This window comes from Chionomys nivalis, chromosome 19 (genome assembly GCF_950005125.1).
Source record: "Chionomys nivalis chromosome 19, mChiNiv1.1, whole genome shotgun sequence".
Lineage (NCBI taxonomy): Eukaryota > Metazoa > Chordata > Mammalia > Rodentia > Cricetidae > Chionomys > Chionomys nivalis.
In genome coordinates this window covers 31,296,194-31,322,218 of record NC_080104.1, presented here as the reverse complement: position 1 = coordinate 31,322,218, position 26,025 = coordinate 31,296,194, and the positions used below count along the sequence as shown (strand labels likewise).

The following is a 26,025-nucleotide window of genomic DNA, read 5'->3' as shown; positions in this document are numbered from 1 at the left end:
GTAGCTGCATTTTGTCATAAACCTGGTGGCCTCTGAGAAGCTGACCCTGTAGATGAGTTGAAGCACACGCAAGTCTGGGAACCTGTAGACTCAGGCCCAGGCCAGCTTTGCTTGGTTCCCAGAAATCTGAGTTCTTTGCAAGAACACGAGCAAGACTTGCAGCGACAAGGTTAAGCCCAAGAGGCAGGGTGGGGTCCCAGGGAGCTTTTGTTCAAGCCCAACCAGCTGGAGGGTTGGCCTGCTCTCTCCTTCACCCCAATCAGCCCTGTGCTCTGGAGGACCTCTCAGGGTCCCTGTCCATGGGCAAGTGACTCATCAGCTTCTGTCCTGGCACTCTTATCTGGGTTTCTTCCTCCCTCTGGACACTCTGTAGAGTGTCTTCCTCCCATTCAGACCTGTTTTATCTATCGTACTCTGATTTTCCATCCACAGTCTCTGCCCCCATCACGTACAGCCCTGAAGACCAAACCGCAGCACTCTGCATGCTGAGGGTCTTGGCCTTGCATCTTCCTGTCTTCCACTTCCTGTCTGCTGAACTCGGGAGGTCCATAACAGTCCACTTAACCCCTGGCATGTGCCCTGCCTCCATGAATGTAAACAGAGATGCGCGTGGGGCTGGGTCCCCAGTCAACCTCAGCAGCGGGCCTCCAGTGAAATGCCCAACCTGAGCAGAAATGAGCCGTGTGAGGGACCCTTCCTGCCGTTTCTCTTCCAGGCCTGAGTCAGGCCAGGGTTGGGTGTAGGAGCACTCTCCAAGTGCTCCATCTCGCAGCTCTGCCTTGACTGGCTAGGGAGGAGTGGGGGCTGCTTGCTCCGACAGGGTTCACAGCCTTCTCAGCTGCCTCTGCACCCCACTTTTCCCCTTTTCTGTCCCTTCTCATTTGTCTTCCCTGGGCCTCTCTTGATGGGGATGTAGTTCCTGATTGTCCTGGGATGACTCCTCAGGCTTCGCTGAACCCACAACTACAGGTACTGTGTCACAAAACCCCAGGGTGGCTTTCCCCAGTGCTTGACTCTACCCTACCCTGCATTCCCAGACAGGCTCTCTCTCTCTCTCTCTCTCTCTCTCTCTCTCTCTCTCTCTCTCTCTCTCTCGTGTGTGTGTGTGTGTGTGTGTGTGTGTGTGTGTGTGTGTGAAACCCTAGGTTGACCTCCTTTCTTTGGCCACCCTGGCCAGGGTAAAGAAAGAGCTTCTGTCCCAGAGTCAAGGCTCACTGGCTTGGCATGGACGGTGATTGGCTGGCCCAGGTCACATGTATTCTGCTGGAGTCAACTCTGCAGACATCACCATAGAACATTTTGGCCTAAATGTAGGGGACAGGAAGCTGGGCCACTCTTACAAAGGAAGGGGTGCATCCTAGGTACCTAGAAACTTGGGGCCGCACAGCACACCCTGTTCTTCTGTCACCGCCTTTGAGAGAAAGCAGCTCTCTTTGCAGATGGCCAGTCCCAGCTACTCCTTGCAGAATTGCACATGCTCCTCCTGCCCTCAGGCCCACATGCTAATGTGCATGCATGTGTATAATAAGCCTGGGCTGCCACACACACACACACACACACACACACAGAGCTTTCTATAGCCAGAGACTCTGGGCCCCTGGAAGAACTAGGTTTTCAGTCCAGACTCCCATGGGATCAGGGTCTCTGGTTCCAGCTGAAGAAGCAGGAAGAGCTACTGCCACTGCTTGTCATCTTGCTTGCTCCCACCCCCACCCCTGAAGGAAGCCAACGTGGGAGGATGAGCAGGGTGGGATCACCCTCTCAAGGATTTGCCCACAACCCTGTGGTTCCTCCCTCTGGAGACAGTCTGAGATGGCTTCACTTTAGCACATGCCCTCAGTCCTCCTGCTTATGTATGTCCTACCCCTACCTCCTATGCTAAGGCTTCCCAGCTCCCACCCAGTCCTCAGAGTGGAACAAGAAGGAGCCCCTTGAGGTCGCTGCTCAGAGTTTAGGTAAAGCTTACAGGAGGATCCCACTGTGATAGGCCTGGGGTCTCAGAACTCATTTCTGGGAGCTTAGAACAGGCTCCAGCTCATGCTCTGGGGGCGTGGTGGGTGTGAGGGTACATCCTGGGCCCCTCAGATTCTCCAGCACCCTGGGAAGAGTCCTCCTGCCTCCTTATCCAGCTGGGGTCCAGAGAGCAACTTTTCCTTTAGTAGTTGTTCCCAGCAGCTGATCCAGAAGTCCTGTTCCTGTCTAGATGCTGCCCGCCTGTCCCCTGTCACCCGAAAGTGGCCCTATCCCTATCCAATTTTTAGGAATCCACCCCCCAACATAACCGCATCACTTTCAGTTACAGAATAGGGTGGCCTGCCTAGCCAACCCTGTGGTGAATCTGGCAGGCTGTGTCTGTGACGTCTGCTGCCTGACCTCTTGACCCCGTATCTTCAGGGACTCTGGTCTAAGAAGAGGTTTTATGTCACAGGTCTCATTTCCTAGCAGTAGTCATGTGTCCTCATCATTTCCTACTTGCTACAACAGTGACCAGTCCCCCATCCTGGGCAGTCACTTTGGAGGTCAGCTTTTCTTTTGGCATGGAACCTTGGTTGCAGCCCTCTGCTCTGTTGCCTGCCAAGGCCAAGGTCAGGAAGTACAACCTTGGAACTGGAGCAGCGTGGAGTAGCTTATGCAGTTTCCCCTGAGAAACAGGGAAGAAATGGCATCGCACGATGGCAGGTGCCACGCTCCCGTGTTCAGATGAAGTGTAGTTAGAAACATGCATGTACTGTGCTTTGGTGGACACACAAGATAGAGCCCTGCTTCCCTCCCTGAGCTGAAGGTCTTGGCCTGGGGCCTGTTAGTGGCCCTACCTCCAGATTACCCAGTGTTAATAATATTGTTGTTGTTTGCCCAACCCCTGAAGGAGCACCTGCCCCACGCCCTTGGGCACAGGCCAGTGTCCCCGTCCACCCCACGAATAGCCTGACCTCTATGTCCTGCCTCTAGAACATCCAGGGACCTCTGCTCTTTCTACAGTGTCAGCCCCATTTAGAGAGGTGATACAGGTCCAGAGCCTTTCCTGATGAAGGGGGAGGTCCCAGACATCTACTTCTTGCCATCCCTCCCCCAACTGGACATGCTAGGGATCTGGCCAGACTTGAGCTCCCATATATGCCAAGACGCAGGGTCACCAGGCCTTCTCTGTGTGTCTTATTGGATCGGGATGCTGTGATACTAGATTTAAATTTAGTTTTAAAAAAGCGAGTGGCTCGTGGCCCACCTCGCACCGCAGGCAATCTAGTGATCTGTGCAGCCTGGGTCTGTAACTAGATTGGTTCTAGAGCTCGTCATCAGCACGTGTGCTCCACATATAACAGGAATGGCACTGGCGAAGGAGTCTCCTGGGGTCAGTTGTCAAGCTAGGCTGGGCCTCCAGACCTTAGAGACTGAGCTGAATGCACGGTCCCCAGGGTAGCCACCAGCCAGGGCCTGTGATGTCAAGGGCAGAAACAGAGGAGGTAGTCCTGGCATCCTGGTGCTGCTGAGCAGGTATGCAGACACTGCAGGATGAGCCCTGGGCCTCAGCAACGTGACTTAGAGAGCCACTGCCCGTGCATCCTCGTCGTCCTCCTTCCTCGGTGTCCCTGGGCCAGCCTCAGTTCTCCCCAGTCCTGAGCAGCTGCCCAGAGCCTGGTTGGACCTGCTTCCACAGAGTCCTCCTGCCTGGAAAGTCTACTGTCCCCTTCTGCCTGGCAGGCTCTGAGGAAAGGGTTCCATCTAAAGACTCCAGTGTAAGGCTACATCCTTGGTCATGACCCGAGGTAGGGAGAAACTGCTGCTGGGTTAGAGAAAGCGGCTTCCTGGGAACTCCCTTCTCTCTTCCACCCTTTGGCGTAAGTAACCCAGCTTACCCCCTTGGCATTAACTAACAGGGGATTTCCTGAAGGATGAAGTTCCCGGGAAATGTCCACCCATATTCCCTTTTGTCTCCTTGACAAAAACTTGCAAATGAGTTCCACTTGACCCAGGAGACCTGAGATCAGAACTAACTGGAGCAGAACCAGAGGTGCCACCTGCCTGTTGTCCACTGGGTGACGAGCCTTGTGACCCTTTCATCCCTGGGTCCTGATTTGGGGGAGGGCAGGAATGAGATATGCCACAATGAGTTTCTGGGAAGAGGCCCGTCACCAGACTCTGGGGAGAGACCCAGGAAGTGGAAGCAAAGGCCTTGCTGGCAATGGGACCGGGGGACAGTACCGCCTTGGCTTGTCAGTATTGGGTCCAGGCACGTCCTGTTCTTTACCCTCTGCCGCTCTCTTCTGAGTCCTTGGCTGAGGTTCCCTGGATCTCTTTCCCACTGTGGTTTCCCAGCCTGGATTCGTGTTTGTGCACGAGGGGCTGGGCTCCTCAACTGGCTAGGGTTCTGCCGCTCTAAACAAGGTATGAGGCCTGGACATTGCAGCCCCACCACCATGGAAGACTGACTCCAAAGCCCTACTGGCCCCAACTGCAGCTACACACACATACATGGACACACACACACAGCCACACACCACACACACACACACACAAATACTACATGCACACACGTACCACACACACACATACCACACGCACCCACACAAGCTGAGTCCTGGAAGGGGCCTCCCTTGGACTGGGGGAAAGGCCACCTTGTGGTCTCAGAGGTAGAGGAAAAGGGCAGAGGGTGATCTGGTGGGGGAGGGGCTGCATAGCCCACGTCCTCCGGCCGCCACTTCCTGCTTAATCTCTGTGGTGCCAGTCAAGACAGGAGCAGGCTTGCTAAATTCAGAAAGTGGTCACTGTCACAGAGAGGGAAATGTGGTTCTTCACTTTACATGCATCCTGCTCCTACCGAGATGACCCCTTGCCTGCGCAGCAGGCCCGCTCTGCACCCCTAGCCCACCTCGGGTCCCCAAGCAGTGGAATTGTAGAGGAAGGGTCTCAGGTTCTGCCTGCTCCAGGCCCAGAACCCCTGGTTCCCTGACACAGAGGAACCAACAACCGCTCTTTGCCTCCACTGAGGAGACCCTTACCTGCATGACTGATGTCCACACTGAAACTTGATGTTGTTTGTTGTTTGGGGTTGGTTTTTTGAGACTTTTTGCTTCAGTTTGGTTTTGTGCTGGGACTAAAGGCATGCACCACCGTGCCCTTGTTTTTTGTTTGTTTGTTTGTTTGTTTTGAGGGACTAAGGATCAAACTTAAAACCTTACCTTTGCTAGACCAGGATTCTACAGCTGAGAAGCATCCCAAGCCAAAACCCTTTTTTTTCCCCCACAAAAAAACACTGCCTGCCCTGAGCAGGGTGCAGCCCTACGACGACCTCAAGCTGAGTCAGAGTCTAATTTAAAGGGCCCTCTCTAGCAAGGGGGGGGGACACACCGACCCCCAAACCGTGTGCATTTGGATTTGTCCTTCGGAGAAATGGTTGGAAAATGTGGTGAACACCCTATCCCTCCTCCCTACACCCAGACCAAAAAAAGAAGCTCAGAATATTTATCTGGGGTTTTCCTTGAAGCTTGGGTTATGGGAATCAGTGAGAGCTGTATCGTGAAACTGGAGCTGTGCATGCTGCATTTTTTCCTTAGTGATCCACTGCCTGTCCGGCAGTCTTCCCCCAGGCGATCCTCTAGGAGGGTGAATCCCTAGGTCCAGGTGAAGCAAAGACCTCCACAATTGAGCTTGGGGCAGGCTGGTCTTCAGGAGGGGTGGGGTGTACTAGAGAAAGGCATTTGCAAGAGAAAGGGCTTAGGGGTGAGGAGTGAGGTCCCTTAGCCCTCTGCTCCAGCAGAGCCACCACCCCTTTACACCTCGGAAGGGCGGTCCCCAGGCTTCCCCAGGCAGCCCCTCCCCCGCTCCACTACCCTTGGATGTTTTCTTTGGCATCCTCTGCCACCTCTCACTATCAGTTTGCTCCATGCCAAGAGCTTTGCCCTGTCAGAAAGGGGCCTCAGCTTTTTTCCAAGGTCATGTTCCTCTCTTGCCCCAAACCCAGTTAGACTCAATTAAAGTAGGGCAGTGTCCTGTTTAAAAAATCTTCAGCAAATTTAAGTATATTCTGACTCTGTCAATAATACATATTAGACAGATTTATTTATTTGTTTGTTTGTTTTGTACAGGCTATCCTTGAATTTACTGTGTAGCTAAGGATGACTTTGAACTTCTGATCCTCCTGCCTCTAAGGAATGCTGGGATTACAGGCCTGTGACCCCAGGCCCGGTTTTATGGTTCTAGGAATTGAACCTGAGGCCTACTGTATGCTAGGCAAGCACTGTGGTCAATGAACTGCAGCCCCAGTCCCCAGAAATAGTACTTTTCTTTTTCAAAAGAGATCCTTATTTATTTAAAATAGCATTTATTTCCTAAGTTAAACTATAATGGTGTCACTTTCTTCCCTTCCCTTTTTTTCTCTCACTCCTTCCTTCCCTTTATTATCCACCACCTTACTTCCTCTCAACCTCGTGGTCTCTTTTTCTTTGTTTTTACACATATGTATCTATTTATTTATTGAGATAGGGTCACATCGTGTAGCCCTGAATAGCCTAAAACTCACTGTCTAGGCCAGGCTGGCCTCAAACTCACCGAAATCCACCTGTCTCTGCCTTCATGAATGCTATTATTAAACGCATATCCTACCACATCCTTAGATTTGTATTATTTTTATTGTATGTGTATGTGTGTATGGGGGTATGTGCACATGCATACAGTATGTGTACCCAAGGAGGACGGAGGCATTGGAATCCCCTGGAGCTGGCATTACGGGTGGTTGTGAGCCTTCCAACTGCGGTATTAGCAGCTGCCATCTCTCCAGCGCCACCCCCCCCCCATATTCATAAGTAGGGGGAGAAAAGAGGATGTGGGCTGAGGATGCAGCTCAGGAAGAGTATGTGCTTCGCTTACTCCTGAGTTTGGTCTCTAGCACAGAGACACGCACGCACACACACATACACATTCCAACCACATGGTATGGAGGACAGCAAAGAGAATATGAAAGACACATCTTGCAATCTTTTGTCCCAGAAAGACGGTGCACACTGGTGTGTTCAACCCACAGTAGATACTGCTACCTTCTCTCACTAGCGTCCCTCAGGAGGCTCTGATCACCCCCAGTTAACAGCTGCCCAATGAGCCTCAGTGTCTGCAGCCAGCCCTGTCCCCAAACCATGCCCTCCCTTACCCCATTCAAACTCAGCTAGTTATCTGGCTGACCAACCCCGCCTCCACCCTATGCCCCACCTAGGGCTGATGTAAGACACAGGAGCTGTCTGGTGTTATAATCTACTGTCTCTGCCCCCATAGGGCCATTTTTGCCTTACCCCTCCTCATTTTCTTCTTTTTGTCTCTTTTTTGTGTTCATTGTTTTTTTGTTTTGTTTTCTTTTTTTGTTTTTTTTTAATATTTATTTATTTATTTATTATGTATACAGCATTCCTTCCATGTATGTCTGCGGGCCAGAAGAGGGTACCAGGTCCCATTACAGAAGGTTGTGAGCCACCATATGGTTGCTGGGAATTGAACTCAGGACCTTTGGAAGAACAGTCAGTGCTCTTAACCTCTGAGCCATCTCTCCAGCCCCCTGTGTTCATTGTTGTTGTATATTTTTGCTTGCTTTTGAGACAGGGTCTTCCTATGTAGCCTTGGCTGGCCTTGAACTTGTCTTGCTTAGCTTCCAAGTTGGGGATTACAGGTATGCTCCATCATACCTGGCCTTTGTTCTTTTTTTTTTTTTTTTTTTTTTTTTTTTTTTTTTTTTTTATCTCTTGCATATCCAGTGGCAAGAGTGAGGGTGGACTTATTGGATGGTATGAAGATATTCACCACTTGCTTCCCTTGCCAGCTTCCTGTCTGACATCAGGACTGAGAGTCAAACAGTGCTGTGCCTGGGTTTGTGCAGGTGTTTATACTCCTTGGGGTTCCGTTTCCAAGGTGGGAGCTCAGAGGTTGTGCAGGGGATAGTTTCACATCCCTTACCGAGCACAGGTGTAGGTGGCTCAACAGGCAGGCTGTGCAGAGGTCTGAGGACACAGACCCTGGGGACTTTGAGTTCTAGAGTCCCCAGATGAGGCTAGGGTGGTGTGGCTTTCTGGGTGGCAGGTATGTTATAGGAATGTTGGTCCAGCCTACTGGGCTGGTTACAGCTCTGAGATAATGAGGCCAAGTTCTGTTCATGCAGGCCTTCCTTAAAGATGCTTTCCTGGAAGCTGCCCTGTGTGCTGCGAGCAAGGAACCTTCACAGGCTCAGATGAGTTAAGAAAGCATCCTTGTGCTCTCTCTCTAGGTCTGCTATCTGTGCCACAGCCTCCTGACACTGGCTGGGGTGGTGGTCAGTAGCCAGGATATCACTCCAGATCAATGGGTGAGTCTCCCAAGAGGCTGGAGCAGGGAAGAGTTGGGTGCCCGGTAGTAGCTACTGTATCAAGCACTGTGGGACCACAACGACCAGCGTGGAACCAGTCTTCTTTCAGGAGCTGCAGAATGAGAGGCCAAGAAGTGGCAAGGGCTGCCAGGGCCTCTTTCTCCCACCATGTCTCAAAAGCCTTTCCTAAGGGATGCTGACCTGTCCCTTAGAAGCTGCCCTTCCCCTCTCCTCCCTTTCCTACCCAGCTTGGCAGCAGTCACTCAGAGAATCACTCCCTTTCTGACTTAGTTCTCCTTCTTGCCCCGGCCTCCAGAATATGCCTGGCTCATGTCCCGCCTCCTCCTCCTCTTCAGGGTGAGCTGCAGCTGCTGTGCATGCAGTTGGACCGCCACATCAGCACCCATATCCGGGAGACCCCCCAGGCCATGCACCGGACCAAACTCAAGGACCTTGCCACCCAGACCTACATCCGCTGGCAGGACCTGCTGGCTCACTGTCAGCCCCAGGTGGTGTCCCATAATCCTCTAGACCTGGGAGGGAAGGGAAGTGGTCAGTCGGTGGGGCTTGGCAGATCCAGCAGGCCATCCACCCCTGCTGCAGCTGCTGAACTCCAAAGGGAGAGGGTGGAGTGGGCAGTGTGGTGGAGGGTGGGGATGTCTCAGGGGACCTTCGTTCTTAATCCAGGGCTCGGGGAGGGGATGCAGAAGGGAACACAGGGAGCCTGTCTGTGAATAAATGCGAAGAGAAGCTCGGCCCTGGAGAGCTGAGCAATACCAGTTTGATATGACCAGCCAGGAAGGGGCACCGCAGGCAACAGCTGTCCACCTCCTGTCCACTCGTCCTGTGGACCTCAGCTGGCTTCTTGCTTTGTTAAGAACATTTCCCAGGCTGCTCTGTTTTGTTTTGTTTGCGGTGGGGGGCGGGAGGGGAGAGTGATTAGTACTTGAACCCAGGGCCTCCTGCATGCTAAATAAGTGCCGTATTACCCCCACAACCGCAGCAGCAGCACCCGCTCCACAGGAGCGAGTTTTGTTCTTGGAATTGTCTCAACTAGTCCAGGTAGTAACATTTTAGCTAAAGTTTACTGAGTGAAGATCTTTTTCTACCGAAACCTGATGACCTCAGGAAGCAGGGATTGTTAGATGCCAGTTTTATAGATGAGCTGTATCTAGAGACTCCAGAGGGTCAATAGTTTGCCCCACCGTGCAGGCAGCTTGAGTGAATGTGAAAGTCAGGGCTCGTGGCCAGTATCACTCCTTGGCACAAAGCAGTCCCTATCTTCACACTCCCTTCCACCCTTAGGCACCCCCCCCCATTTCTCCACTAAGCATGCCCTGCTAGGCTGGCCCTGAGCCCCCAAGCCTTTAATGGAGACAGCTGAACGCCCTGTTCCTAGCCTGCCTCTCCTTGACCCTCCCTTACAATTCCCTCTCACCCCTGACTTGAGGCTGACACACTGGCCACAGGCTGTGGCTTGGTGCTCAAATTTCGCAAGTCCCTGAGAAAAAGAAAGCTGGAACTCAGACCTTCTCCTGATCCACTGGCCGCTGGTGGGAAGCATCGTTTGTCATAAAGAAGAAGCAGAGTGATTGGAGTCTGGCTGAGTGTGCACAGATCCCATCTTCCTCCCATATTCCTTGGGCCCACAGTAGTAGGAGATGGGACCTTGGCTGAGCCTCCTAGGCCTGCTGACCCACTGTATCCGGTCTTGGAACCCTAAGACACCTGCCATAGAGTCCTCTCTGGAAGATGCTGAATGGATACCACCAATGCAGGGGCCTTTGCATAGAGGACAGTACCGGGGCCAGGCCATTACAAGCTGCTTTCTTCTTCTTCACAGGGCCAGTACTTCAACCCTTGGAAAGATATTTAAAGGGATAATGGCAAAGTGACTCTAGGCTCTGGATCCAGCAGGAGGAGAACTGTAGGAGGTAAAGAACAGAGGCTGGGGAGGCCCAGCCTGGTGAAGCCAGCCTACTGCCACTGGAAGTCGTCTCCCTGACCATCCCCACCCTTAAACACGCTTGCTTGCTCAGCTGTCTCTTCTAGGTCTTGTCTCTATAGCACTGGCTTCCTGGGCCTCCTGGGCCCTCCTTGTTGGCCATTCTTCCCACACATCCACACACTGTATCTTGTTCTCTCTGTCCATCCTTAATATGGGGTTCCTTTGTGCACATTAAAGTCTTACTTTCAGCATCAGTGGTTTCCCTTCCTTAAATCCCTATCCCGAGGGCTCATGCTCAGCACCTAACCTGATGCCTTGCCTCTGCATGAGCCAGCCCCTGCTCTCACCTCTGGCAGTCATGTGACTGGGGCCTAGGAACTACCTCCGCCACTTGACTCTATATCTCGGAGCCAGCACACTGTGACCAGGGTTGCTGGAGCCTGGCACTTTTGGATGAAAGAACATTGTCTGGATCCTGTCTGGGATTACCCCGCCCCTGCTAGGGATGCTATACAGAAAGTATGGTGGATCAGGGCTGTAATTATGCTTAATTCAATTTATTGTTGAGCTGTGAAATCAACTCTTTAGACTTAGAAGTGGGGGTGGGTCCCAAAGACACTTCTGGATCCTTCTTTTGCTTTCCATGGCCTTGCCTCCAGGTCAGTTTCATTGTGTCCTAACCTCTAACTGTATAACTGGATGTCTTTGACCTGGACCTCTGGAGAAGTGAGTGGGCCCGTTTGTATCTCCAGGAGCGGTCCCCTAGCTAGCCCCTATTTATTTTTTTATCTGGCCACTCTTCTGACAAAATCCATGCTCGGCTCATCTTTGGACCCTTCTGACACTTTCATAGTTGGAGTGAGCTTTGCAACAGGTAGAAGAGGGGGCCAGGAGGCAGCAGAGGATGACTCCCGCCAGCCTGACTTGTGTTCATGTCTCAGTTGATGGCCCTTGGAGCTTCCCCATGGCTGTTGCATACAATTTTCCCTGTTTATATCTTCCAGGATTAGGGGCTGACCAGGTGATACACACACACACACACACACACACACAGAGAGAGAGAGAGAGAGAGAGAGAGAGAGAGAGAGAGAGAGAGAGAGAGAGAACATAGCTAAAGTCAAGCCCATACCTTTCTAGGCCTGTTTCAGACACAGGTACCTCCCTCTCTGGGTCCTCTGAAGGCCAGGAGCTAGAGACATCTATTATTTAGAGACAGGGCACAGGCTTTGCACAGTACTGGGTACCACAGAGGACATCTTTTCTGTCTCAAAGCTTTTGCCAAATGAGAAGTGGAAGAAGCCCTTTCAGAGCCAGGTGACTTGGATGCCCAGTGATTTGACTGATAGTTCTGGCTTCTCTTCCTGGCTGCATCACGTGACCCTGTGGCGTACCCTCACAACCCAGCAGCAGTAAGCAGGTCATCCTCAGCTCTCTGACAGGCAGGCAGGGACTTTGGAGAACTAGCCCGTTTCACCCTGCCTCTGGGCGCCACTGCTTGACACTGTACATCCTGGCAGTTAATCCTCAGTAACTGGGTTTGCTCTGGAAACCTGGAAATCACCTTGAAATCTCCCTCTTTTGTTCTCATTGCCAAGGGCAGAGGGGGGGCGGTAGGAAGACCTGAGAGGCTGAACTGGGGAGTTTCCAGTTCTTGAAGCTGCCCTTACCTGGCTTTAAGAAAAGGGATCAAAGTGTCCGTCAGTGTAGACATCTGGAGTCCTCCCTGGCTCCTTACTCCACAAACATACCCATCCCTGAGAGAGAAATAGATACAGCAGAGAGGAGGAGGCAGTGTTGGTGACTTCTCAATCCCTCCCAGAAGGCTGCTGTAACCTGAGCAGAGGTATGCGATGTAAGGTCACTCAAGGGTGGACACTGTCCCCTGGGTCATGTAATTGTCCTGCTCTGGGACTGACTGGGCGCTGACCAACCCTGGGTTGGGATCAGTTAGAAACGGAGCCTCTTCCAGGCCAGGAATTCTGGAATGAAGCTGGCTGTTTCACCATTTGCCCTCCAGGTTTTTGACCCTAAGCCCCTGGGAAAAGGCAGGGGATATCCTGGTAGAAGCCGCTGGAAAAGCAGTATCCTGGGCTGTGATGACGGATGTTTTCCTGCTTCCTTTTAGTGATGCTGGAAGGGAGGGGCTGGGAAGGGAAAGGCTCCCCAGGTGGATAGCTTTGATAACTCTCCCTTTGGAGGAAGTAGACCAAGGAAGTCCTTTTCCTATGTCCCAGTTCCCTGGGTCACAGAGAGCTCCTTGAAAGATGGCCCACCCTAGTCTTCTCATTCTCCCACCTGTGGGGAGACTTCCGGCTACCTTGGAAACGGTCCAGGTTCAAGGAGGCCTTGACTAGAGACCCCCAGTGTACACTCTGGGCCTTCCTCTCGCCACTTAGCTCGGGAAGGGTGGTTGGAAAGAAGCGGAGTACTGTGTTTCATGACCAATATTGGGTTCTACAAGGGTCAGCTTGAACTCAGTGGGTCCGGGAGGGTGGGCATTTAACTTGTCTTGTTTCCTTTAGTTGACCACAAGCATTTAAGCTATAGCAAAAGGAGCATGGGGCACAGAGCGGGGTCTGCTCTGTCAGGCTGGACTAAGGATCAGGGTGTGATGCCTTCCATAGGCTATGCTGGGCAGGCCTAGGGAGATTACACAGCTATGTAGCCTTATCTTTTTTTTTTCTTTTTCTTTCTTCTTCTTTTTTTTTAGTGTTACTATTTTTTTTCTTGATGTAAGATCCAGAATCCTTATTTTTTCTGCCAGCTGTCCTTTTATTAAAAAGCATGAATCACGGGCAAGGAGTCATGCAAGGAAACTTCATCTTCTGCCCACCCACCTGTGGAGAAGACCCAAGGCGGTAAACAGAACAGGGCAGGGAATGCGCAGAGGTGGGGGGTGAGGTGGGGGTGGAGCCCCATCGGTGAGGAGCCTGGCAGGGAGGGGCTTTCTGGCCACTACTGGAGCAATCTTCTTTCCACCTCCATCCTGGCTTAGAAGACCCTGACGCCTGCCATGAAGGTGCAGAATGCTGTCCCTGCCAGTGAAACCCAAACCTTTTGAAACTTTCCACTGAGGCCACCGTGGAGGTAGAGCCAGGGAGCTCAGGTCACAGCCCAGCAGCGCTCCTTCCTGGTGGGCAAGACTTAGAGGAGAGAGAGAAAAGCAACAGGAAGTGGAGCATTAGCGGTGTGCATGGTGACTGCTAGAAAGAGGAATGGGAATCACGGAACTCAACTTCCTTTTTTTTTTTGAGACAGTCTCACTAGGGAGCCCAGGGTGGACATGAACATGAACTCATGGGCTCACAACTTTCCTACCTCCGCCTTCCCAAGCAGCTGGGACCACAGGCTCCTGCCATCACTCCAAGGCCCCATTCACAATTTTTACCTTGCTGTTTATGTGAATTTGAGTCAGTTTTAGATCTTGCTTAATCTTTCTGATAAGATGAGAGAAACAGTCACTGGCCTGGAAGTCCTGCATCAGCCTCCTAGGGCTGAGGATACCCAGTCTGTAAAGGTCCTGAGCATGGCCTGAGGAAATTTGACAGCAGGTTCTAAAGCCAGGGGCACAGAACAACAGCACAGAAGCCTGGAAGTCTATGTAGCAGCTTACCCTTATTTAGATGGAAACTGAGGCTGACCAAGAGGAGGGGCCTGCATGGCTCCTCTCTGGCCAGCTCCAACAGGGCACATTCCCTGCCCACCCCTGATAGTAGCTGGCCTGCCTCCTATCTCCAGCATCTCCAAGGCCCCAGCTTTGTTTCCTACTGGAAAGAAGCTGGGAAATGTGGCTCTGGCCAGTGAAGGAGAAGGGGCCATTCTGTGTCCTAGTAAAGACTCAATTGTTACTGAAACCCAACTGGGCTGCCTTTCTCCATTATCTCCACTGCCCTTCTGGTCTCCACTTTCAGATGCCAAGTTTTAACCCAGAATAAAGGCTGCTGTCGGACTGATTTACACTCTAGATCTGCTGATGGGGTCTAAAGTGTTGCTTCTCTCTAGGACTGCCCCAGGAGCTTAAAGTTACCACAGAAGTCTCCTGGCCTCGACTTCCCTTCATTCCCGATAGTCCTTTAACCCTGGCTAGGGGTGGTCTCTGGGTACCAGTGAAGCAACTTCTCCAAGGTTCTGTCCAGCTGCCTAGCGTGAGGGCCAGCTGGCTGGAAAGAGGACTTGCTCATCCAGCAGGGCCCAGGAGGCCAAAGCTACAAGTTATCTAGGAGCGGCTGTGGGCGGAGGCTGGCAGTTCTGAAGGTGGTAGTGGTTCCCAGCGCGGCTCCCTTCAGCCCCTTTCATCTGAACAGAAGGGCTCATGCCACTTGTTAACCAACCTTTCAAGTGGTACCAGGGATCATTTCCTGGTGGTAGGCTCTACTGGAGCCTGGAAACAAGGAACAGCCTGGAGACTCGGGGGTCTTCTCTGCCTGTGAGCGGCTCCTACCAGCCTAAGGGTTAGGGCCAGAAAGAAGAACGATTTCGGAGTCAAAAGACTGATCACTGTGGTTAGCCCCTTGGAGAATCTTCAGTTTCTTCCGTTGCTCCCCTCCCTTCGGATATGCATCCCAAAATGGCTTGCCAGCTTTCGTTCCTGTAACTGGAGTGTTGTGGGTGGGGGAGACCCCTCAGTCCTTCCTGAGCCCAGTCCGCCGCAAGGCTTGAAGGCACACTTCGGGAAGACCAGGTGAGTGTGATTCCCGGTGGCAATGCCTGGAGTCCCTCCCCGCACCCCTCCCTCCGGGCGCCATGGTGTAGACCTTGACTCCGGGGAGGCCAAAGTCGCAAGGGTCCCCAAGTCTCAGCGCTGGGCAAGCAAGGGCTGCGGGTCGCAGCCCCCTCCTGGGCGGGCCTTCGCGTCCCGCCCCCGGCCACCACTCGACACCCTCCTTGCCTGACGTCAGGGGGTTGGGGGCGGAGAGCAGCGGCAGCAGCGGAGAAAGAACCGGCGCCCGGCGCGGTAGAGCACGGACCCCGAGCTCAGGGGCGCCGAGAGCGGTGCTGGGACCGAGGGGCGGTGGCGCGGGACAGCCTAAGCGTGCTGGCGGGCGCAAGCGGGCTGGTACGGCGTGGGGGTAGGGGAGGACCGTGGCCGGAGCCGAACGCGAGGGCGGCGCCCAGGGATTCGAGCTGCACGGAAGAGGTGAGTGAGGCCAGAGCTCTGGGGCTCCAGAGCTGCTGCTTTGTCCCCACGGCTCGGGTAGGGGCCGGCGCGCACGCGAGGGGACAGCGTCTGGGGTGCAGGGCGGGGCGGTAGCGCAGACAGCTGTCCGATCCGGGTCCCTACCGAGTTCTCCGCGGGCTGCCCAGCGGACGATCAGCAGTAAGGCAAGCTGTGTCTGCAGCTCCAGTGGCCGGATCGGCGGGCGCCTTAGGGTGCGGAACTAGGGGCAATGGGAGACCCTCGGGCTGTCCGGCGCGCGGTCCGGATTTTTGCCAGATTCGCGAGCTGCTCCGGTTCCCCCACCTCGACGGAAAGTTTTGGGGCGGGCTTGGACCGTGGCCGATGTTGTGGGATCGGATTTCCCTAGCGCGGCCCCCCGCCCTCCTGTTCTGCTAGGGAGGCGGGCTGGCATTGAGAATCAGCCCCCTCATCCGAGCTTAGCCGCACGGTCCCGCGCTAGAGCGCTGCGATCCACGATCTGCTGCTCCGTGTGTGCAAGTGTGGCGCAAATCCTGGTTCTGCACCCCTCCATCCCCCTGGCTGTCCGCGTCCTTTGCCTTGGAAAGAGCTGGGGGTTGGGTCATGGTACGCGGGCGGATTCTCGGAGCACGCCACCGGGTTCTGACCCCAGCGTAGGGTAATTGGTAGAGGGGAAGCTGAGGGTGTGTCAGGGGGGACTGCCCGGGGGAAGGCAGCCCCAGCCCCCCACCCCCACCCCGCCTTCCCGCGCTGGGGTTCTGGGCCGACAGGGGGCGTCCTCAAGCCTGGTTTTGCCACGCTCCCAGCGCCACTGCTTTGTTTGCATTCAAATCCCCGGAGCTGGGGGAGGGGAGAGCCCACAGTAGGGAGACCTGGACAGGGTCTTGGCTTGGAACCTTTGTTTTGGAGTGAAATTCCCAGATTCTGCATCTCTGTTCCCGGTCCGGAGCGTCTGGATTAGTGAAAATCAGTCACGTTGGCCTAGTGCCTAGGCCAGGGTCCCCGGGGTGCAATCCCCGAGTTAAGAACGTTCGTCAGAGCCAAGGGGTGGGGAGTGGCGAGGAGGGACACACAGCCTTCGAGGGCCATTCGTGGGCATCCTCAGTGCTCCAGGAGAAACCCACTTTGGCCTCCCAAACCCATTTCACTTCCTTCCACGATCCCGCTCCCGTCGCGGTGAGGAGATCCCCATACGCCCTGAGCCGACTCGTTGCCCCGCCGCCTCTCTGATGGAGGGTCACTGTCTCGTAGAAGGCTTTTGGAAGAACAGGACTGGCCCTGGTCATTTCCACGCCCATCCCACCCACTTCCTGCCTCCCTCTTGGGCAACAAAGAGGCCTCGGGAAGCTGGGCCCTTTTGGTTCCCGGCCCCACTCCTACTCCAGCCCTGCTGATGTGGAACCGGGTTTGGGCTCTGCCCGGCTATTGTCTGCGCTGGGGGAGGGGACAGGCTGGGGCCGGGAACTCTGCACGCAGGCGGCTGCACCAAGTCCCCCACTGGGGGTCTTTGCCCAACCGCCTGCTTGCCTCTGCCGAATAAGGGGTATACCTCCCCGAATTAGGTCTTGGGCCTGGCCAGAGTCCAGGTAGCAGGTCCTGTTTCTTAAGATTATTCCAAAACCTTTTAGACTTGAAGGAGGAAAAGAAGGGGAGCCCCTTTTTATTTTTTCTGCACAACTCCCTGTTGAGAGGGAGTAGGGATGGCCTGGAGGCCATAGAAGGCTTTTTGATGACTGCCCACGCCTAGTGCCTGCTGACTCAGCTCCTCCCTGCTCCTCTGGAAGAGACCCCCAGGGCCCCTGGGGCAGAGGCCAGTTGCTGAAACTAGGTCTGCTCCAAAAAAGGGAGCAGGGGAAGCGCCAGGAGCTCCAGGGGAGTTGTGTTCAAATGTGCGCCCTGTGCGGCGGGTCTCTTGGTGCGGGCCCCCTTCCGGTCTGTGATGCTGACCAGTTTCTTTTCCTTCAGCAGGGCTGCTGGACTGAAGTTTAGAGCCCGGGTGTTTGCCATGGCCCCGCACTGGGCTGTCTGGCTGCTGGCAGCAGGGCTGTGGGGCCTGGGCATTGGGGCTGAGGTGTGGTGGAACCTTGTGCCCCGGAAGACAGTATCTTCTGGGGGTGAGTGCTTGAAGCATGGGAGGCAGGGCCAGAGGGAGGCAGGAATGGACTGCTGGGGGAAGAAGGGGATGCTTGCTTGAAGAAGGAGCAGCTGCTGAGAAAATTATCCCCCCAAGCATGCATACTTTATACTGATAGGTGTGATTGTGGCTTTCTAAGAAATGCGAGTGGCCCCAGGGACCCAGAACTGGTAGTGCAGGTCAGAACCTGGGATTTGCCCCCATCTGACGCTGGGATAACTCTTTGGGATCTCTTACCACCATCTCCGCCCCTGACCCCAACCCAGACTTGGCTGTCCCGGTGTGCAAGGGAGGTAGTTTCGGGGTCACCTCCTTGTTCCTCACTTGAATTGTCACTAGTGCTTGGAATCCTAGAGAGAGAAACCTGAACCCCAAGTTCTAGGACAAGTGTAAGCCTAACCCCATTTCCAGTCCTCCTAGCTGACTGTCCCCAGAAGCCCCTTAATTCATCTAATGGTCCTCCCCTGCGGGGCCCCAACACTGGAGCCGCCTGGTGGTTCTAGGTGGGTGTATATAAGTGCTTGTGCTTGCTGGGGGAGAAGGCAGAGCCAAGCAGACAGTGCTCCTTTGCACACACACCTGTATGGAGAGGTGATGTCAGGTGTTTGTATCATCTATGGGCTCTTGGGACATGGGATGAGCTCACCTCCCACAGGCTGCACTCAGCTGCTAATGAAGCCCCTCCCGAGTCGACCCAGCTCTGGCTGGTCATTGCCTCCAAAGACTGAGGCTGGCTTAAGTGCGGGCCCTGTGGGCAGGGGGGCAGAGCTGTAGTCCTCTGACAGATTCCATGACTAGACGTGTGATCATGCGCTACATGTGCCGGACGGCAGCACAGCTTCTCAGGCTTCAACACCAACTCAGATCTCTGAGTCTCTGGTCCCCTTGCCCTCCCAGTCCCAACTTCTTTCCCTTCCCCACATGCCACCTTGCCAGCCCCATACCCATCTGTGCTTGCATCCCCGGAAGCCTGGACGGGCGCCTGCTGGCGTAAATGGCTTCTTAGACAAGGAATGCTCACAACTGTTCTGTGCCTTCTGCCCCCCTGGCTCTCCCGCCAGGGTCTGCTGGACCCTGATCCAGGGTCTGCTGGACCCTGATGTGGTCAGCGAGTAGCAGAGCAAAGGAGGAAATGGGAGCTGAGGAGGCCAGGGTGGGGGAAGCGCCCGACTCTGTGCCTGAGGTACCGCTGACCCTGAGTGAGAGCCCTCACATCAGTCAGATGGCTTCCTCTGGCCGGAAGCTTTGGCTGAGATATCCTTCCTTCCCCTTTACCAGCCCAGATTGCCTCCTCCCAGACTGTGAAGAGGGGCTTCGGAAGCCCGGGTAGGGTGGAGCTATTGAGTCCGAGTCTATTCAGAAAAAGGCCTTTATGGCCAGTAGGGGTTTGGCTGTCGTCTGTGTGTGTGGTGCTAGCTTTTGCAGAGAGCGGTGATGATGAGGCCCAGGGGACCTTTGGACAAAGGAAGATTGATGTAGGGGACTCCTGGAACCCCGGGGAGGCTGCCATTCACCCCTTGCTCATTCCTCCCTTGTTCTTGTCCCTGTTTCTACAGAGTTGGCCACAGTAGTGAGGCGGTTCTCCCAGACGGGCATCCAGGACTTCCTGACCTTGACCCTGAGGGAGCACTCTGGGCTTTTATATGTGGGGGCTCGAGAGGCGCTGTTTGCCTTCAGCGTAGAGGCTCTGGAGCTGCAAGGCGTGGTGAGAGGTGGGGCAGCGGGAGGCACACAGGACTGGGGGGTGTGTGGCCTGGGCAGGCTGTCCCACAGCCCAGAGGTCTCTCTTGATATCAGGATTAGCACTTGCTCTCCCCTTCTGGGCTCCTCTGGGTGGGATAGGTTTGGGGCTTGTGTCAGAATGGGGACCAGGTGGCCCCCATGGCGTAGCTCAAGCTGTGTTTGTAGCACACACTTCACATGTGTCTGTGACATCTCTGATGTGTCCTTTCCGGTCCTCAGATCTCCTGGGAGGCCCCGGCTGAGAAGAAGATTGAGTGTACCCAGAAAGGAAAGAGCAATCAGGTGGGCTCTCAGGGCACTTCCCCTCCCAGGCCTTTGTGGAATGCTCTCCTTTCTGGACCCTAGTGATCCTGTATCTCCGCCTCTCCATTCTCACTAACTTGTATACCTTTCTCTCTGAAGACCGAGTGCTTCAACTTCATCCGCTTCCTTCAGCCATACAATGCCTCCCACCTGTACGTCTGTGGTACCTATGCCTTCCAGCCCAAGTGCACCTACATCGTGAGTGTTACCCCCCCTCTTTGGGTGTGTCCCTTACCCACCTGTCCCTGACTTCTGTGACTTCCTTCCTCGTACTCTGAGACCATGGTTTTTCAGGCCGTGCAGGCCCCTATAGTAATGCCTGTCTTCCGTATCTTCCTGCTCCTAGGACATGCTCACTTTCACCTTGGAGCGTGGGGAGTTTGAAGATGGGAAGGGGAAATGTCCCTATGACCCAGCTAAGGGCCACACTGGACTACTTGTGGGTGAGTGGCTGCCTCCAGTACGGACAGGGCGAATCTTCGGGGACTTGGTCAGCTTGTCTCCAGAGTACATCTGAACCTTACTTTTCTAGCTTGGTTGACCCTCCATTTGTCTCCTATCCGTAGATGGTGAGCTGTTCTCAGCCACGCTCAACAACTTCCTGGGAACCGAGCCTGTTATCCTGCGGAACATGGGGCCCCACCACTCCATCAAGACCGAGTACCTGGCATTTTGGCTAAATGGTGTGTTATGGAGTGGGACCGGGGAAGACAAGAGTGGAAGGGCCTTGAAAGGCCCTGGCACCCTGCCACTGACCCTCCTTGCTTTGCCCCAGAACCCCACTTCGTAGGCTCTGCCTATGTCCCTGAGAGTGTGGGGAGCTTCACGGGGGACGATGACAAGGTCTACTTCTTCTTCAGCGAGCGGGCGGTGGAGTACGATTGCTACGCAGAGCAGGTGGTGGCTCGCGTGGCTCGCGTCTGTAAGGTACCAAGTTCTGCAGCGGTGGGTGGCGGGAGCCCTGAGGGCTGGGCAGGGGCTAAGCAGCTGTGTCTCCTTGCCATCCACCAGGGCGACATGGGGGGCGCCCGGACCCTGCAGAAGAAGTGGACAACGTTCCTGAAAGCACAGCTGGTGTGCTCGGCCCCGGAGTGGAAGGTGTACTTCAACCAGCTCCGGGCGGTGCACACCCTGCTGGGTACCTCTTGGCACAACACCACCTTCTTTGGGGTGTTTCAAGCGCGGTGGTAAGTGGCTCTGGGGTGGCTGGGGCTCTGAGGAGCAGGTGGCGGTCAGGTCGGGGGTGGTATGTGGGCGTGAGGCTTGCACAGACCTCTGGAGGAGGTCCAGCGGGTCGGTCCTGGTAGCCAAGATCATTCTGGCCTGCTCTTTTTAAAATCGGGGGGGGGGGGGCAGAAACCGCCTCAGGTGACACCTCAGAGCCGCCTTATGGCCATGACTACTTTATACTGAGCCCTACCTTTATAGTGCTTCCTCTGATGCCAGGGTACGGTGTGGGCATACCAGACCTGACTTTTGAGGTCCTTCCTTTGCTGTAACAGGGGCGATATGGACCTGTCAGCAGTCTGTGAGTACCAGCTGGAACAGATCCAACAGGTGTTCGAGGGCCCCTACAAAGAGTACAGCGAGCAGGCCCAGAAGTGGGCCCGCTATACTGACCCAGTACCCAGCCCTCGGCCCGGCTCGGTGAGTCTTCAGCATGGGGCTGTGCACCCAGTATCCTCTCCAGGACCCATTCCTTCACCCAGCTGACAGCTTTCCCGCCTCTTCCCTCCCCCTGCACAGTGCATCAACAATTGGCACCGCCACAATGGCTACACCAGTTCTCTGGAGCTGCCAGACAACATTCTCAACTTCATCAAGAAGCACCCGCTGATGGAGGAGCAGGTGAGGCCTCGCTTGGGCCGCCCCCTGCTTGTGAAGAAGAACACGAACTTCACACACGTGGTGGCCGACAGGGTCACAGGACTCGATGGCGCCACCTATACGGTGCTGTTCATTGGTACAGGTAGGCACTTTTCAGGTGTACCCAAGCCTGGGAGCCTGGGGATGCCCCAGGGCCTCCTCATTTACACACCCTCCTCATCACCTCTCCAGGAGACGGCTGGCTGCTGAAGGCTGTGAGCCTGGGGTCCTGGGTCCACATGATAGAGGAGCTGCAGGTGTTTGACCAGGAGCCGGTGGAGAGTCTGGTGCTGTCCCGGAGCAAGGTAGGATGGGCCACACGGGCTGCACTGCTCAGTGCCGCACCATCTAGCCCACACCCAGGCTTTTGGCCTTCCCTAGTTGGGCGCATGTGATTGGCCAGCTCAGTACCCCTCACGTAGCTTTTGTGAGTTTCAGGATGTAAGAGCATTAATGGACTGTACTGGAACCTACCCTCCAAGGGTTCTTACATAGAGCCAATTCCCATGGGATCCCCGTTCCCAGGATCTAGCCTTGGCTAGTGCCCTCCAGAATCTAGCCTTGGCTAGTGCCCTCCAGAATCTAGCCTTGGCTAGTGCCCTCATATTCTCATGTGTTTTTCAGGCCCTTCCGTACTGTGGTTGACCAGACCTCCCAGGCTCTAAAATGTGTTTGGTACCCATGTAACAGGGACATCAGTTTTCTTCCAGTCCCCAGTGGGTCTCTGAGCCAGGCCCTCAATCTTTTGGATCATTTCCTTGAAGCATTTGCTTTTTTTTTTTTTTTTTTTTCAAACCTTAATGCAAAACTGGCGTATTCCCAGCACCCTCTGGACTTTGATTTGTTTGCCTTTTACCAGCTATTGTGACTCAAAGTTGCTCCCCTGATCACTGAATAATGAAATGGCAGGGAGGAAAGTGTGGGACTGAGTAAATATACAGATTGGCAGTCACCATTCAGGCAGAGGGAAACGCCTTAGATGGGCCCGTTATTGTGCCGGCTACTAGGGCTGGAGGAGAGCGTTTCCTGAGCTGTGTGTGTGCAGGTGTGCGTGTGTGTGTGTGCATGTGTGTGAACGGGTGTGTGTATACCTTTGCCTCCCGGGTCTGCTGTTCTTGTCTAATAAGGTCATGTCTATATGGTGATTAGGATTGTGCTGGCTCAGCTCTCATCAAGCTTGTTCCTCCGGCCTGGATTTTTCTCCTGCCTTCTTCCTTTAGTACCTAGCGCGTTCCTGCTCCCTGCACAGATCCCAGCTCTCTCTCTCTGCCTGTGCCTCTCAAAGGCTCACCCTTTGTCTGTTTTTTTTTTTTTTTTTTTTTTTTGCAGAGGGTGCTTTTCGCTGGCTCCCGCTCTCAGCTAGTCCAGTTGCCCCTGAATGACTGCACAAAGTACCGCTTCTGTGCAGACTGTGTCCTTGCCCGGGATCCCTACTGTGCCTGGAATGTCAACACCAGCCGATGCGTGGCCACCACCGTTGGTCACCCAGGGTGAGTCGGGCAATCCGTGAGGAGTGCCAGGGCCAGGAGGGGAGGCCAAGGTGGTTGGAGCAGGACCGCCAACATTCTCTCCCTTCCCTACCAGGTCCCTTCTGGTCCAACACGTGACAAACTTGGACACCTCAAAGATGTGTAACCAGTATGGCATTAAGAAAGGTGAGCCGTTTTTCTCTGTTCCTTCATTTTGGGGATCCCCCCAACCTCAGCCAGAGTTGGCGTATCTCCTCCTGCTGTTGGCTCTGGGTTTCCTGTGTTAACACCCAGTTCTCTCTCATTTTTGCCTCTACAGTCCGACCTGCGTCCAAGAACATCACTGTAGTGGCGGGCACAGACCTAGTTCTGCCCTGCCACCTCTCGTCAAATTTGGCCCATGCCCGCTGGACCTTCAGAGGCCGGGACCTGCCTGCCGAACAACCTGGCTCCTTCCTTTATGACACAGGACTCCAGGCGCTGGTAGTGATGGCTGCTCAGCCCCGCCATGCTGGGCCCTATCACTGCTATTCGGAGGAGCAGGGGACAAGATTGCCTGCAGAAAGCTACCTTGTTGCTGTCGTGGCTGGCCCTTCAGTGACCCTTGAGGCCCGGGCTCCCCTGGAAAACCTGGGGCTTGTATGGCTAGCTGTGGTGGCTCTGGGGGCTGTGTGCCTGGTGTTGCTGCTGTTGGTTTTATCACTTCGTCGGCGACTTCGAGAAGAGCTAGAAAAAGGTGCCAAGGCAGCTGAGAGGACATTGGTGTACCCGCTAGAACTGCCCAAGGAACCAACCAGTCCCCCCTTCCGCCCTGGCCCTGAAACAGATGAGAAACTTTGGGATCCCGTTGGCTACTACTATTCAGACGGCTCTCTCAAGATTGTGCCTGGTCACGCCCGGTGCCAGCCCGGGGGTGGGCCCCCTTCGCCACCTCCTGGCATACCTGGCCAGCCCCTGCCTTCTCCGACTCGGCTTCACCTAGGGGGAGGTCGGAACTCAAACGCCAATGGCTATGTGCGCTTACAACTGGGAGGGGAGGACCGAGGAGGACTTGGGCATCCACTGCCTGAGCTCGCGGATGAGCTGCGGCGGAAACTCCAGCAGCGCCAGCCACTGCCTGACTCCAACCCAGAGGAGTCCTCAGTATGAGGGGAGCCCCCCCACCCACCTCATTGGCGGGGGTCTCGTGGGAAGTGCACCCTTACTTTTGCACAGGCACCAGCTACCTCAGGGACATGGCAGGGGCACTTGCTCTGCCTGGGACAGACACTGCCCAGCATTTGCCCAGCCATGAGGACCTGCTCAGCGTGGGCACTGCCACTTGGTGTGGCTCACCAGGGCATCAGCCTCACAGGAGGCCATGCCCTCCTCTGTGAATTTCAGACATTATGGGACCCCAGCAGCCAAAACTTTGCAAGGCAGAAGTTTCAAGATATGGATGTTTGTGCATATATGTGTTGGTGCGTGTATGTATGGAGGGGTGTGCGTTGTGTGTGTGTGTGTATGTATGTGTGTGTGTCTAGGTGTGTCTCTGTTAAGTCTTCCCTTGGCCTGGGGTCCTCCTGGTGAGTCTTTGGAGCTATGAAGGGGAAGGGGGTCATACCACTTTGCCTCTCCTACCCCCACCTGTCCCGAGCTTGGGACAGTGATGTACAGATGGGGATGGGTGGACAGGGTGCTGTACCCCTCTGGGGGAGTGCAGGACTCAGGGGTGGGCCTAGTCCTGCTCCTAGGGCTGTGAATGTTTTCAGGGCGGGTGGGGGAGGGAGATGGAGCCTCCTGTTTCAGGGGGAAGGGTGGGCAGGGCCTCCCACTTGGCCTCTGGGTTCAGTGGTATTTTATACTTGCGCTCTTCCGACAGGGCTGGGAAAGGTTGGGGGGGAGGGAGGGAGAGAGTGGGCATGCTGTGGATACTGGCGTATCCTCTCCCAGCTCCAGGAAAAGGGCTCCTAACAGTGTAACTTATTGTGTCCCCACATATTTATTTGTTGTAAATATTTGAGTATTTTTATATTGACAAATAAAATGGAGAAAATGAAACTTAACTCTGGTGCTCAGATATTTTGACTAAAACCTATCTATTGAGCCAAAAGGAAACCATCCTTTGGGCTGGGTGCCCATCCTGGTCTGTCTGTGCCCCTCTCTGGAGGGGCCAGCTGAGACCCAAGTGTTTTCCCACACTGGTGCCTATGGGACTGGGAACCAGACCAGGGCTACATCCTCTTGGGAGCCAGACTTGGCCTGGTGCCACAGGGAAAAGTCAGCACTGGGGGAAGAGTAGGAGAAGGGGTTTGTCTTCCCAGAACTCCAGGGAGGGTGAGCAGGGGTGAGGGGTTTGAGGGAGGGGACCTCCTAAAAAAACGTCTCAAGGTTGTGGAGGCAGCACTTTTATGAAGATGGAGCCCAGGACAAGCTCAGTGGAAGGAGGACCTACTTGTACCTTTCTGTTGTCCCATCTATGTAGGGAAAGGGAAAGATGGTCTACTGCCACCCAGAAAGTTCCAAGCCCTGATTCTAATGAGGTCGTATAGGCCCAGATGTTACTGGGAAAAACAACAGGCCCAGCCTGGATTCATTTTTGAGTGCCCTTGATGGGAGTTGCCCAGCAATCGAGTTTCAAAAAGGAAAATAGAAAAAAAAAAAAAGAAAAGAAAAGAAAAGAAAAGAAAAGAAAAGAAAAGAAAGAAAGAAAGAAAGAAAGAAAGAAAAGAAGAAAAGAAATGACGTCTTAAGAGTTTTTGTGCGGAATTCGATGCTATTGTTAACTGCAATTTGGACACGACTGGTTTAGATAAATCTAACCCGTGCATAGGAACAGAGACCACGGTAGTGTCCCCCACCCTCTTTACACTTGACTGCAGCTTGAGCAGACTGCTGTCCTGGTTTCCCTGAGTGTGGGTCAGAAAGCTGGATCATACTTTAATGTGTCTCCCTTAGCTCAGACGTTAGCCCAGCGAATGTTGGCAGTCAATGACCACGGAGGGGGCGGGGCGGAGGGTTAAGCTCAAAGGTCCTTGCCCTCAGACCACCTGCTTCCCACAGGATTGTTAAGGAAAGAGGCCAGGGTGTTAGTGACTTTCTGGCAGTCGCTGCATTGCCCATGGA

At 54.4% G+C, this 26,025-nt stretch overlaps 2 protein-coding genes across 4 annotated transcripts in view; both read left to right on the top strand.

The window, feature by feature from the left end:
- The window catches only part of Fam178b (family with sequence similarity 178 member B), a 95,103-nt gene extending 84,907 nt beyond the window's left edge, over positions 1–10,196 (top strand). For both annotated transcript variants that reach the window (XM_057751773.1, XM_057751771.1), the window contains 3 exons: positions 8,243–8,320; positions 8,677–8,829; positions 10,164–10,196. In XM_057751773.1, coding sequence (XP_057607756.1) covers positions 8,243–8,320; positions 8,677–8,829; positions 10,164–10,196 — 264 coding nt within the window. The remainder of the gene's footprint in view (positions 1–8,242; positions 8,321–8,676; positions 8,830–10,163) is intronic.
- Positions 10,197–15,089: 4,893 nt separating this feature from the next.
- Sema4c (semaphorin 4C) lies at positions 15,090–24,666 on the top strand. Of its 2 annotated transcripts, none has more exons than XM_057751684.1 (15): positions 15,090–15,405; positions 17,374–17,519; positions 19,096–19,244; positions 19,502–19,564; positions 19,685–19,783; positions 19,932–20,028; positions 20,152–20,268; positions 20,361–20,512; positions 20,597–20,772; positions 21,088–21,232; positions 21,332–21,554; positions 21,644–21,756; positions 22,781–22,941; positions 23,036–23,106; positions 23,240–24,666. In XM_057751684.1, the coding sequence occupies exons 2-15, from the start codon at positions 17,411–17,413 to the stop codon at positions 24,067–24,069; spliced, it is 2,505 nt and encodes an 834-aa protein (XP_057607667.1). In that variant the 5' UTR covers positions 15,090–15,405; positions 17,374–17,410; the 3' UTR covers positions 24,070–24,666. The 2 variants fall into 2 exon arrangements, with proteins under 2 accessions (XP_057607667.1, XP_057607668.1); XM_057751685.1 differs by having other exon boundaries at positions 17,371–17,519.
- The last annotated feature ends 1,359 nt before the right edge of the window (positions 24,667–26,025 follow it).